Source organism: Eptatretus burgeri, chromosome 10 (genome assembly GCF_056783735.1).
Source record: "Eptatretus burgeri isolate ZD-2024b chromosome 10, Ebu_testis_v1, whole genome shotgun sequence".
In the NCBI taxonomy this organism is placed as follows: domain Eukaryota; kingdom Metazoa; phylum Chordata; class Myxini; order Myxiniformes; family Myxinidae; genus Eptatretus; species Eptatretus burgeri.
In genome coordinates, this window is record NC_140970.1 from 106,897,517 (window position 1) to 106,912,900 (window position 15,384).

The window sequence follows — 15,384 nt, forward strand, 5'->3', positions numbered from 1 at the left end:
ACCAAGCAAGATGGCTAGTTCATCAAAATTCATCTGGTTCTGGGTTTAATATATATGTAAACATCCAATCAAGTTGATGAATAATAATAAATATAGGTGAATGAGAACTCCAAAAAAAATCACTGGTGTAGCAACAGTTGCTAAGTTACATGCATTGTCAGAAAAAAAAGTAAAGGGAACTCGGAATGTTTGTTGATCATGACTTCTGGAAATATGATTATGTTAAACTGGGCTGAGTTTGTTGACTGATGAGTCATGAGTTCCCAAATCCAAAACTGGAAAATAATAACTTGGGTGGGACAGACGTCCAAGTTCAGAATAAATTCTTATCTCACTAGATTGAAGCAATTAGCATAACAAAGCAACTCACTGCGAGATCCACAAGGTGTAGTTTTCCAACACGGACGTGTGTATCTCCATCCGTGCCCTTTTCACTGCACTCAATCGTAATTGTGAAGATGGCGTGCGAGCGTGAGCTATGCTCATTCATATTTGTCGCTCCCACTGAACCTAGAAATGCATTCATGAAAGAGAGGAAAAATATGGGCAACAGAAATCCAGGAAAAATAGGGAGGGAAAATTAAACACAAAGAACAGAGGAAGTAGTAAAGAGACGACTCGTTCAAGTGAGCACCATATATTACCATTCAAAATAAAATGTTCAGAAATTAAAATAGTCCACAAAGATGAAGCACAGCAGCAAGAGAAGAAAACTAAAGCAGAAGTAAAAATCAGGAGCAATAGTCATCATTCATTTGATAAAATGCTGACACTTCTAATGATAGATATCTCAGAAAACGAGAATAGAGTTCATGGAACACATTACCCCACACAGTGGTCAAGTATATAATTCAATTGAAATAAAACGACTTTTAAAGGTCATGGTAAAAAAATATTCCAGAAATTAGCACCGTTGAAGCAGTCTTATACACCACCATATTTAACATGTCCAAGTACTGCAAAACGGAAAGGTTTGGAAAGTGTCAAAAAGGCGATTTGTGTTCTACAATGTTCAACTAATAATGAAATTGAAATAAAATCCAGATTTTAAAGGTTGTAGGAAAAAAAAAAATCCAGAAGTTTCCCGTTGTCGAAGCAGTGCCTTATTCACCACCTTATCGAACACGTTACATGAGTTCTTCGTGCCTGTTGTTCTTAATGACATCCTCAAAAACAGTAATTTTCCTGTTGGGAATGATTTTCAATTTTGTTTGACTGCCAGACAGGCAGAGAGAGGAAATATATGATGCAACTCCTCTCTGTGCTTATGAAACTAGAAGGGCAATCTTCAACGTCGCGACATCGCCAGATATGCCTCCGCCTGCATTATTACATCATTATAATACTTGCACCAAGTTTGATTTAAATCCCCAAACCCAGATTCAAACTATGAAATAAGTCTGGTCGCCATACCATGCGTCTGATCAAGTTAAAATTTAAAACCTTTTTTCCCGATGAGTACTAGATCATAATTGTGAAGTTTCACATTGATTGATGAAGTGATTGAAGAGAAATAATTTTTAAAAGATTTTTGTTCAATCTAATATGGCTGCCAGACCATGTGAACTATTAATTATTCCTGAACACCCTGGTATCCTGAAGGCTTGAGGAACATGTAAGTGAAGTTTCCCCTCGATCTGTCAAGCCATTCTGGAGAAGAAAATTTTTAAAGGTTTATTCTTCAAAAAAATAATAGCTGCCAAACCATGTGACCTATGACATAATTGGTGGAGAACTTTTTGTTCTTCATGGATAGGTGATCATGCTTGTAAAGTTTCACCTCGATCTGTTCAGCCGTTTCGGAGAAGACGATTTTTGAAGGTTTTTATGTTAAAAAAAGTATGGCTGCCGAACCATGTGACTGATGATATTATCAATTCCCCTCCCGACCCTCCATACAATTTAGCCCAAGATAACCCTCAACATTTTTCATAATGATCAGATAAAGCGTTCAACATGTGCAATTATGACGTAATCACCAAACCGCCTATGACATCAGAAAAAAAAAAATCACTCGGTTCCCATGGAGAGTACTTCACATGTGCCAAGTTTCAATTTTTTCCATGGAGCAAATTCAGAGATAGAGATCCAAATTTTCTTCTTTTTTCCAACATGGCCACAACACCACATGACCTATGATGTCCTAATTATCATAAAAACATTCTACATGAGTCGTCGCACATTTGGTGAAAATTTTGTATAAATCGTTTAAGCGGTTTCAGAGAAAACAGAGAAAATTAACATGGACGGATGGACGCACAGACAACCCGAAAACATAATGCCTCCAGCAACTTCGTCGGCGGAGGCATAAAAAATATAGTATCTCACTCCTCCCTGCGCATGCACAATCAGGCCAAATTCAGAGTCAAAGTACTGTGGAACTACAGGTTTATTTTTCGATTCATGATAAGATTCGTGTTCAAAATATAACATTCAGTTGAAATTAAGTAGTTCCACAATCATAAACTGACATTTGTGGATGGACAAACGGACAGAAAGAGGTGAACCAATTACTTAACCCCACTATTGGCTTTGTGTGTGCAGGGTAGTGACACCAAAGGTGAATTGTTTGTTGCATGTCCACATAAAAGTTTTTCTTTTTTAATGATTCATTAAAGATCAAATGATTTAGCAACATATACAGTGCATGTAGAAAGCTTTATTTCACCTTTATTGACTTGAAGCCTGGAATTAAATTACATTAAATCAGATTTTATATTTTTTTTTTCATTACATTAAATCAGGCCTCTACCAACTTTGCACACCTTGATTGTACAATATTTGCCCATTCTTCTGTACAAATCTGTTCAAGCTCAGTCAAGCTGTGTGGGGATCGTTGATGGACAGCAATCTTCAAGTCATGTCACAGATTTTCGATTGAATTTAGGTCGGGGCTCTGACTGGGCCACTCAAGGACATTTATCTTTTTGTTTCTTAGCCACAATAGTGTAGCTTTGGCTGTGTGCTTCAGGTCGTCATGCTGAAAGGTGAACTTCCATCCCAATTTCAGTTTTCTTGCAGAGCGTAGCAGGTTTTCCTTTTGGATTTTTCTGTATTTTGCTCCATTCATTTTCCATTCTAGCCTGGAAAGTGCCCAAGTTCCTACTGATGAGAAACATCCACATAACATGATGCTGCCACCACCATGCTTCACAGTAGGGATGGTGTTCTTTGGATGATGTGCTGTGTTGGGTTTGCGCCAAACATAACGATTTGCATTTAAGCCAAAAAATTCCATCTTGGATTCGTCAGACCACAAAACCTTTTGCCACATTTTGTCGTTTTTTTGCAATGTCGAGGCTAGTATGAGAGCTAACACACAATGCACAACAACAGGGGGGGGGAGCAGGACACTAGAAGGGCAGTAGAGGGAAGAACAAAACATGTTAACAGAGGCATTAGATCTGTGGCAGGGAGAGGGATGGGGCGGGGAACACGGGGTAAACAAGATGGACACCACAGGGAACTTTCGGAAAAAAAGACAGGGAACTTGAAGGAGGTGGGTTTGGGGTGGATTAACGGGGATAGAACAGATCGTGGTTTTGGATGGGGGAAGATCAGAGGTGGTGGTGAACAGCTGTTTTGAAGACATGGAGGGAAGAATGGGATTGAAGAGAGTGTGGGAGTTTATTCCAGATGTGGGGAAAAAGAGGAATGAAAGTGAAGGTGAGCAGTGATTCGTAATATTGGTAGTTTTACCAGACAGGGGTTGTTGGTGGACCTTGAGCACCCTGCGGAAATATGGGGGGGGAGGGACATATCGCAGACAGAGCTGGGGGGAGGGGCGAGACCGAAGAGGAGACAGCAGAAGGCAGAAAGACCACTGACCTGCCTGTGGTGAGAGAGTGAGAGGCCAAAAAGATTCAGCCTCACCGCGGGAGATACCAGCGATCCGAAATGCCTTGGTTTCCACAGCATGAAGCCGAGAAAGGTGAGATGCAGGAGCACAAGCCCAGGGGAAAGAGCAGCACTCCATCAGGCTGCAGCCGAAAGCTTTGTATGTGGTAAGGAGCTCAGGTGGGCCGAGTAAGGACTTTGTATGACAGAGGTTGCCCAGTGGACTGGCTTTGGAGGCCAGGTTGGAAATGTGGCTTTCCCAGGAAAGAGCCAGAAAGCCAGAAAGGCCAGGTTGGAAATGTGGCTTTCCCAGTGAGAGCCAGAAGCTTCAATGAAAGCACTTATTCAAGAGGATTGTTGAGAAAGTAGATTGGAGAGGGAGGGGGTGGGGTTCCAAACGATCCTTTTGGAGAGACATAGTGAGAGTGTGAGATTTATCTGGATTGAAAGGCATGTTCCACGTGTTGGACCAGTTTGTGATTTTACCCAGATCTGCAGAGAGTGAAGAAGCTGCTGCTTGCTGGTCTGAGGGACGACAGATGGTACGGCAGGGGTGGAGTCATCAGCTGAGAGATAAAGAGGATTTTCCAGAGAGTCGGAGAGATCATTGATGAAAACCAGAAAAAGAACAGGGCCCAGAACGCTGCCCTGAGGAACTCCAGCCTGGACAGGAAGAGGGGATGAGAGTTTCTGTTGGCCTCTTGGTGACCTCTCTCATCAGTCTCCTCCTTGCTTGGTCATCCAATTTGGAGGGGCAGCCTGATCTCAGCAGGGTCTTGGTGTTACCATGTGCCTTCCACTTTTAATGATTGCCATGACTGTGCTCCAAGAGATATTCAAGGCCTTTTAAATTTTTTATACCCATCCCCTGATCTGTGCCTTTCCACAAATGTATTCTGGAGGTCTTTTGAAAGCTCCTTGGTGCTCATGTTTGAGTCTTTGCTGTGAAATGCACTACCTAGCAGAGGAAGCCGACAGGAACAGCCGATTAAATCTGCCACCAAAGGTGAAGGAGGTTATGTTTTCACCTGTCTGTGTCTGTCTTTGTCTGTGCAGGATATCTCAAAAAGTTGAACACGGATCCGGATGAAATTTGGTGAGCAGATTGGGTGTGTGACAAGGAAGAATTCACACACATTGGGTGTGTGATTCAATTTCGTTGAAGGTCTGAATCTAGATCCAACTATTAAATTTTTTTTAAGTCATTCTTCACCATTGAGAAATCAGGCCAAAAATGATATATAGCATGATATCTCAAAAAGTCGTAGACGGATTCAGATGAAACTTGGGGGACAGATTGAGTGTGTGAGCACGACCAGTTGATTAGATTTTGGTGAAGATCCGAATCCGGATACGATAATTATTTAATTTTTTAAGTGATTCTTCACTAGTTGTGTCAAAAGGGAGGCTTTGACGCAGTAATGTGTCCCATTTCTCAGTCACAATATTCGCTCACTTACGCTCACTCATATTTCTCCTTTTCAAACCGGAACACATTACTGCATGAATCGCCTCCCTTTTGATGGGACTATCCCCACGGGGCGGGGCGGGGCTGGGCTTCCCCCCCCCCCCCCATTCACGTGGTCATTTCCTAAGTCAAATTGAGTCATCATGTCGAGAAACTATAAATATGTGTTGTATTTTCAGGAATAACTTAATTTATTCATCAATTAAAAATAATGCGGCGGTAGCCCGATAACCCCCCACTCCCCCATTGCTTTCTCATTTACCCCCCTCTGTATAGACATATATAACCTCCTCTGCATATAACCTACATCCATCCATTGGGATCATTCTCTGTGCAGAGCGTTGGCGCTGCCGAAGCAGTCTCCTTGGCTATTGGGCACAATCCTGGATGGGTCACCATTCCGACACAGGATACCAGCATGCTGGCACTCATTTTGCCGACCTCAGAAGGATGACAGGCAGAGTCAACCCCACCGGGTATTAATTCAACAGCAAAGGGGGATTTGAACTCAGGATCCTAGGATCCCAAGCCCATCATACTAACTATTAAGCCAACACCAGGCATATATAACCTCCTCAGAATATAAAAGCCCCCATTTAGTCCGGCAGATAAGTGAAATATTTGGGGGAATTGTGCCTTTGATGATACAAGCATGAACTTTGGCACACTGTTAAATCATGCCCTAAGGAAGATATTTAGCTATAGGGCCATCGCACAATTGTCCTGTGGCCAAAATGGCGGCCATTTTCCAAAATGACCACCACCGGTTGTTATTTTACCAGTTTCTCAGGTTCTAGACCAGCTAGGATATTGATTCTGGTGGCTAATCGTACATTTTCAAGGATGAGGAATGCAGTGGTACTATTTATAACATGCTAGCAACTACCAAGCTACATATATCTAGCATTGAGGGAATTAAATAAGAGTAAAACCATCAAATATTAGCGGAGTTCTGCACATTTTCCGGAATTTCAGAATCAGCCCATGAGTTGTGTGCTGGCCTCATAATTATGTTTATGTGTATTCATATATTTTGCTGCATATTCACACAGAACATCATAATAACATCATAATGATAATCTATGTTGTTAGTACAGATTTTGTGTAGTTGTATACACCTAGTAACAATGCCTAATCTGCATGTATATCTGTATGCTTTCAGTTGACCTGGACTGTGACTGTGGTGGCAGCCAACATATTTTCCTGTAGATTTCAGCTTATGGTAGAGTGGTGGTGGTGTAACTAGTACATACTGTTCTCATATTATAACTAGTAGATACTGTTCTAAAGTAGCATAGTGCCTAGGTACAATGGCCAAACTATACAAGGCGGTGGACCCTGATGAGCCGAGCTCATCAGGTAAACAGTGCCTGACCACAGACTGGAACAAATGTGTTCTGTGTCAGGAAGACACAGATGAGATGCTGACATGTCCATATAATTCATCACGTGGCACAGATGGGGCAGGATACAGGACCATAGCTGAGCATCTTGTAGCATTCGACAAGATCAGTTGCCTGGCAAGAACACTAAAACTGTCACAACTGGATGAGGGTCAGGGCATCGAGGCAGCAGTCCGGGTTCACAAAGCCAAATGGCATGACTCCTGCAGACTGCAGTATAACAAAACAAAACTTCAGAGGACTGAAAAGAGGAGAACACACCACGATGATGACCCAGAAACCCACAAGTTCACCCGTCAGAGCATTGAACGTGAAACTCATTCAACAGAGACATGCTTCTTCTGTGGCAAATCTGCAGCAAGAGATGCTTTGCGTAATGCATCAACATTCGAACTTGACATTCGTGTGAGGCAGTGTGCCCTCAAACTACATGACAAACACCTCCTATCCAAACTCAGTGTTGGAGATCTCATTGCCCAAGAGGCTAAGTACCATGCTCAGTGTCTTGCCTCTCTGTACAATAAAGCGAGGGACATGAAGGCACAAGAATCTAATGTCGACACTGTTAACCATGAAATTGCATTCGCTGGACTTGTCACCTTTATTGAGGAAGTGCGCATGGACAATATGGTTGCACCAGTGTTCAAGCTAACAGACTTGGTGAATATGTACAGTACCAGGCTGGAACAACTGGGGACACACGTGACGGGGCATGTACACTCCACTAAACTCAAGAACAGAATACTGGGTTACTTCCCAGATATGGACGCTCACAAGCAAGGTAGTGATGTGGTGCTCGTATGCATTGAGGATGTTGGTGCTGCATGAGGAAAGCATGTGAGCACGATGCTGACAATGATGCAGTTCATATAGCCAGAGCTTTGATCATGTCACTAGAGCCTTCTGTGCCTTCGCTGCCACCCCAGACACCATAGACAACTGGATGGAGTCTCTGGAGCGATTCGTGGTATTGCTCTATGACCGCACTCGCAGCATGGAATCAGTCAATCAGGCACGCAATCAGCTGTTCACCCAGAAAGGTAGAGACATTGAAGGACTCCCTACAACACAAGCAGCACTGATTCAGCACACAAACAGGGCTGCCTACCAAGCTGGTCACGGTTGGGGACAGATGATGGTTGCAGTCCCGGAACTCCCATCCCCAGGTGACTGGGGTGGAAGAAGAAGGACACAAGTGGATGGGAAGTTCACTGAACCACACTACCAGAAGCGACCCAGGCCTGTCGAGAACTCATACGCTGTGGATGCATAAAGGGGTGCTCATAAAAATAAACTACCGAATAATATAAAGGAAACATTGTGAAGACTGCATTGTACTCTCATGAATATGTCACAGTTTCAAAACATGTTCATGTATAACTTCACCAATATTGAATGCGTTTATAATTTTACTATTATTTATTTCCCTGAAAGCTAGATATATGTGGATATATAGATATATGTGGATATATATATATATATATATATATATATATATATATATATATATATATATATTATATATATATATATATATATATATATATATATGGGTGTGGTTAGGTAGTTGTTATATAGTTGGAGTAGTTATAGCATGTTGTAAATAGTACCACTGCATTCCTCGTCCTTGAAAATGTACGATTAGCCACAAGAATCAATATCCTAGGAAGTCGAGAACCTGAGCTACTGGTAAAATAACAAACGGTGGTGGTCATTTTTGAAAATGGCCGCCATTTTGGCCACAGGACAATTCTGCGATGGCCCTATAGCTAAATATCTTCCTTAGGGCATGATCTAACAGTGTGCCAAAGCTCATGCTTGTATCATCACAGGCACAACCCATTTCCATATCTGCTGGACGAATTGCTTTCTTATTTTCCTCCTCTGTATATAAATGATGTTTATAACTTCTTATTGTATTCATTTTTCGAAACCCTTTGAAAACTTGGTTTATTAATTAATTTGGATGCTTGTTTCCAAGATGTAGCAAGACTTACGTTTTGTTTCATCCTAACATTTCCCATAGTCTTTCCAAATACAGCATTATTCATAAATATATAAAAGTTCTTCTCAAAATCATTTGTAGCATGCGTTATCTCTTTTCTGTGTTAAAATCAGCCAGCATGCCTGAGAAACAAGTTCCCTCGTCTGAGACAAAAGTGCTCTTCAGGAGATGGAAAATGGTAATCCATTCCTTTGAGAGACACGCCTGAAAAAACCCATTGTTTTCTCATTACCGTGACGTCATCAACTTGTCATATTTATCGCCAAACCCAAAGTTTGACTAGTTTCATTCAGCGAATGGAGTATTCAGAGGTTGAGGAGTACTCCGACCTTGCAGATCAGTTTTTCACAAGAGGAAAGGTGAAATGTTCAAACCGATTCATTATTTGTTGTTTTATACAGAACCAAATCACTATATGAATTAATAATTACTAGTGCGTGCCTGTACGTGTATGGCCGTACGTGCAAAAAAAAAAAAAATTAAAAAAAAATTTCAAACCGCGTGCCAGAAGCAACAACCACACAGGCCGTTCCTTTGCTCTCGCGTGCCCGTACGTGCGTGGCCGTACGTGCAAAAAAAAAAAAACTCAAACTGCGTGCCAGAAACAACAATCACACAGGCCGTTCCTTCGCTTTTGCGTGGCCGTACGTGCAAAAAAGAAAAACTTTCAAACAACTACACATGCCGTTCCTTCGCTCTCGTAAACGACAACTGGATTGGGGCATTGTGTTTATGTATAAATGCGCATAAGAAATCGAGAAATTATTAGAATACACGAAGTCATCATTATCCGAAAGTCCGTACGTTGTAACCCGTAATGGGGAACGTGGCTGAGCTTCCCTTCCCCATCGGCCACCCCACGCAACAACGTGTCTTGTCATTGGTTTGGTAAATAAATGGCCATAACTTGGGAAGCACTTGTCCGATTAATATCAAACCTTTAAAAGGCACATCCTCAGGTCCCCAGCAATATACCTGGCAAGTTTCAATTAGATCGGGACAGTGGTTGTCAAGAAACAGCGGTCACAGTCTCACACACACACACACACACACACACACACACACACACACACACACACACACACACACACACACACACACACACACACACACACACAAAAACACACACACAGAGCTGGAATTATAGATAGATAAATGTTATAAAAAACACCTTCAAACCAACAAACACACATTCAATCTTTTCAGACAAGAATCCCCATTTGACCGAGAAACAAAACAATGTGATATCTGTTCTAAGGATGTCTTAAAAGAGAGTTATAAAAAAACCTTCAATCACAAAAACACATCAACAACATTGAGAGAAACTTGAAGAGAAATAAGAAGAAAATTGGATTAGAGGGAGACGTCATTGAGACAAAACCATTTGAAATAACAACTCTTCAAAGCTGTTTTAAAGGTCGGATAGGAGGTACATACACACATAAAATTATACATATATACATACATACATACGTACATATATGCGGGGTATGCCAACACGTTGTGTAAGCATACAAATTGTGCTCCCTTTGTCTTGGGTCGCTCACCTGCATTAATTTTTTTCATTTATTTATATTCTAATTTATGGATGTTTTCTGACGGTTCTGAGATTTTTCCCGGTGTGTCGGTCAGCTTCGATGTCCATCGGCACGCAAAATTTCAGCTTTCGACGTCACCCGGAAGGTACCGATCTGTCATATCAGTCGTGAGCCTGTCAGTGAATCAGTGAGTGAGTGAGTCAGTGGTTAGAAAGAGCTGTATATATTAGATATATGAAAAACAAACACCCACCCACATCTCCTACCTGTGAATGGAGGAAATAACCAATTAGCTCTCACATAATCGATGAAACCCAGGTCACTAGAAATACATCAATTAATTCACTCCTCCCATGCTCTTCTCGCCAAAGAAAACTGCGTCTAGCAACCATGAAAGGCTGCCCAAGTTAAGCCCTTTGCTGTTTCAAACCCTTCCCAAAGTTCCTGCACAGCTGTAAAGACATTCACAAATCATACATGCATGAGAATCCGAATGCTACACACCCCCTCAGCTGCTGGACCAGTTTCATTCCTTGTTGGCAAATAATCAGACAGCGAAAACAGAAATATGCACCACTGAGGATCCCAAGCATGCACCACGTGCAAATGTCAAAAGCAGTCAACATATAAATGAAAAACAAAGACCTACTCACATCTCTCACCTGTGAATGGAAGGAATAACCAATTATCTTTCACCTAACTAATCAATTAAACCTAGATGGCTGGGATTATGAAAATAAATTGACTCCTCCCATGCTCTTCTTGCCAAATAAGCTGTATAAAGCAGCCAAGAAAGGCTACCCAAAGTCAGCCCTTTGCTGTTTCAAACCCATCCCAGAGTTCCTCCACAGCTGTAAAGACATTCATAAATCATACTTACATGAGAATCCCAATGCAACACATCTCAGCTGCCGGACCGGTTTCATTGCTTGTTCGCGAATCATCAGTCACAGTGCAGACAGAAACATGTACCACTGAGGCTCCCAAGCACGTACCACATGTAAATATCAAAAGCAGTCAGTCTTTGTTTTTCATTTATTTATTATTTTTTACAGCGCGTGCTCTGGTATACAATTGCACCGAGTTTGAAATGTCCCAGGTGTCGACCATGTCTCCGGTGTCCCCCACCCCCCCCCCACGCGCCTCAAGTGACAGCCAATGACGGCCGTCTGGTAGATGGCAGTGCGTAACCTAGACGGAAATACCCTAGTATTTCAATGGAAATTTGTGAAACTAATGTGTTATATATGTGAAAACCATTGAATTTATTGCTTGACGGAAAAAAAAAAACAAGAAACGCTCCCCTCATGTACGAATGAACGAAAGACGTCATTTCCGCCCACCATGGCATTTCGCGCCGAACGCTGAAAGCCAAGTTCTCCTTATGCCTTCATTCTCTTTAATATTAGCCATAAACAAGTGTTTCGTCATGCATTAGTAGTTGAAATTTACTTACAATTATGGCAGATATTGGTGGAAAAGTGATAAGTGGTTCTTTCAACCAGGGACATCTTGAATTATTTTCATAACTTTGTACTGTACATTCAAAATATGCAAAAATTAAATTCAAAATGTGTTCGTCTATATTTTATATAATAACAATATAACTAATATTATGTAGTTGGTGTAACCACTATGTTTCAATGTTTTGCTAAACAAATATTTTAGCTTTGCTCTCATCTTTTCATCAGCAAAGCTTACATTTTACTCATCATTTGTTTGTCTGAACATTAACTTTATGATTATTATTTTTTTACATCATTCTTTTGCGGCCCCCTGCCACGCTGTATCGAACGATTTCATTCCTTCTGTTATTATATATATATATATATATATATATATATATATATATATATATATATATATATATATATATAAAAAGGTGCTTATCACAATAATAACAAGATTTTTACATTTCGAATATTAAGTACGCTTTTTCATTGTTTTTCAACTGAAAAAGCATAAATTGCATATTTTAACATTAGTGTACCCATTTGCTTCACCACACACGCTGTATTGAAGGATTTCACTTGTTTCATTTATTTTTATTTCTTTCAGAGTGGGTATTTGTTTGTCATTTATAGGTTGACGGCGTTGCGTTGCATTAAGTTGCGTTTATATTGTCTGAAAATACTTAAGATTTAAATTGCAAAATTAGCAATCAATACAGTATGCAAAATATGAAGCAAGGAAACATACGGTTCTTATGACCCAGAGACATGATCCTGTCCATGTCATCAGCGTTGTTCACCACAAAGGCAGACAAATCCTTCACGTATACACCTACATCTGGACGTTCCTTGACCTATGACACAAGAGAGATAAAACATGTTGGCTGAGCCTACATGTGCAGGCTCTCAATTTAAGAGAAGTCCTGCTTTTTGCAGCCAAATATTGGAGACATTCTCAAACTAATTTTCGGAGGCTTGAACAGAAATAAATTCCAAACTTGAACAGCACTCTTTGATGTCGTGAGGTCGACAGATATGCCTCTGCCCACATTATTACATCAACATAATACTTGAACCAAGTTTGATTTAAATCCCTTCGCTGTTATCAAATATCACATTTTACCTGACATGACCTCTGACCTTTGACCTCTTGATCCCATAATCTCATCAGTATATGTATACATCATTATACATACTTGTATCAAGTTTGACTTGTATCCCTTCAGCCGTTCTTAAGTTATTGCGGTAACGAAAACCTATAACGGACTCTGACCTTTGACCTCTTGATGGTACTATCTAATCAGTTCATATTTGCTTTATCCTGTATACTTATACCAAGTCTGGTCAAAATCCCATCATTGGTTCACAAGTTAGCGCAGTAACATAATTTTTACCTCACATGACCTCTGACCTTTGATCTTTTGACACCAAAATCCAATCAGTTTATCTTTACATAATCTCACATACTTGTACCAAGTTTGACTTCGATCCGATCAGCTATTCTTAAGTTATCACGGTAATGAAAACGTATCATGGATGGACGGACGGACAGCCGGACGGACAACCTGAAAACATCATGCCTCCGGTGACTTTGTCAACAGAAGCATAAAAAAAAAATCCACCGCTGAAGAGTTTATTATTGTTTGTGCAGGTAAGACAAGAAAGAAATGATGTAATTCTAAAGGACAGTTAAATATGATAAAATAAAAACTCCACCACATCTAACTAATAGACTGTCCTCAAAAATCGAAATGTGAGAAATATCGGTGTACAAATGATTGACATATCAGGACACATGATGCCTTAGCTTCATATAATGTTATCCAATCTATGCAATGCATGCAACTCTTAAGGAGCACTGCAACAAGTTTGAAGGCACAGTTGTGTGGAGTAGTTGAATTTCAGGTATTCTGTGTACAAGTTCTACACCCCCTCAACATGCAAACAAATCACATGGCAAGTGCACAGATGGCTTCGTATTCATATATGCCATTTCATGTTTCCCGACAAATCTTTTATAAAAAAAAAACTGCATGCATGAATAACGATGTCGGTGTTGGAGAACCAAAACTCGGCTTCAGGGCAGCTCTGATCAAGGTTGCAAAGCAGAAAAAAAAAAAACTTGTTTGTAAACTTGCGATGCCATCTGGGCTGGTTGTAACACACTCAAGACTCTAAACAAATTTGATGCAATCCAAATGAGCTTTCGGTTGCTACCAACTGACAAGCGTTTTTTTTTTTCCTTTTCCCCAATCTACCGCATCATTGCACTCAAGTCTCTTCCGTTTGCAAAACTTTTGCTCTTGCAAAAATCCAGTCCTGCAGAGTTGGTTTGGTACTGTGTGCTTCTGGGCATTGTCAATCCCACGAAACCAAGCAACTCAGATGACATTCAAGAATCATTATTTTACTTATAATGTGCAACATTGACCGGCATTTCACAAAATGGAAGATAAAGGAGGTGGCAACTGCAAATAATGTTTGTGTCCGAATGGTCATTTTAGCTGTTGGAAAAATAATTAGAAGGTACCGAGTTATTACATATGATTCTCAATAATTGAAGCCATTCAAACTCTGAAAGGTTTGTGTCTGAAATAGATGGACGTGACTTGCACAGAAAAGTTATTGTGTTTTGGAAAAGCGAAGACAGAGAAAGTTGTTTTTATTCATCTAGCCAGCAGTTCAAAAGGGCTTCAACACCCCTTACCTCCAGCCTTTGGCTCTGGTCTTTCCCGAGAAGATCCCTCACCTCCTCATTATAGATCTCCAGGTAAGATACTCGTACCAGAAACCTGTCCACAAGCAAGATGAATCGCGCACAATAGTCAAGGGACAACTCCCCTCTTTCTTTCGGAGCTGTCAAATCTCCGTCAAGCCGCGTGCACACATATGTAAAGCAGGCCTGGACCTGGCGGCTCTGGGACAGCCGAGGCGATGGCTGGAGGGAAGGTATCACAGGTGAGCATAACAAGCCTGTTTGCTATCAATGACTATGCAGCAGACGATGTGCCAAGATTTAGCTTCGATTTTGCTCATGTTTGGTTGCTGCATTTTTATTATTCTGGTTGATATGATTGGTTACAATGAGTATAAAATTGAAGCAGATTCAATTTATGAATAACACCTCAACTTATACCAACGGTGAATAAAACGTGCAATTGTCAAAATCAATTATACTGCTGGAAAGATAATATTTTCTTTGTAGTGGGTGGAAGAAGCAACCATTAGTTCTGGAGTTTCATTACAGGCAGACTTGTACTTTGGGTAACATATCGAACACAAAGAATACTCGTTTAATTAACCCGTAATTAAAAATTAAGCTTTAAACATTTCCCTCATGGCGAAGTGCAGTCTGGTTTAAAGGGGCAGTGCTGGCAAAGAGTTGAATACGTTGGCACACAAAGGGTGTACTTGGAGCTTGCTAGGTCGGTGACAATGCAGCCTTCCAGGTGCTGACTAAAAGCCTCATTATAACAGGCTGCCTCTGGGATAAGGGTCTGGCAAGAGAAGGGAGCTTGGGTTCGACATGCTCCTCAATTACAGCAAAGCGAATGGCAGCCTGTTGGGCTGAGACTACCAAGAAGACTACCAATAAAGCATCAGTCAGCTATGAAAGTACACACTTGTGCAAATGATGGACGGCCAGCTCACCAGGGAGGAAAAGAAAAAAAGTGTAAATAAC

General features: G+C 40.8%; 1 protein-coding gene across 4 annotated transcripts in view; it reads right to left on the reverse strand.

The window, feature by feature from the left end:
- Window positions 1-15,384, reverse strand: part of KIF3A (kinesin family member 3A) — a 198,155-nt gene that overhangs the window by 159,488 nt on the left and 23,283 nt on the right. For all 4 annotated transcript variants that reach the window (XM_085899852.1, XM_085899850.1, XM_085899851.1 and 1 more), the window contains exons 4-6: window positions 14,410-14,494; window positions 12,451-12,556; window positions 371-510 (exon numbers count right to left, since the gene is read on the reverse strand). In XM_085899852.1, the coding sequence (XP_085755978.1) occupies window positions 371-510; window positions 12,451-12,556; window positions 14,410-14,494 (331 nt within the window). The remainder of the gene's footprint in view (window positions 1-370; window positions 511-12,450; window positions 12,557-14,409; window positions 14,495-15,384) is intronic.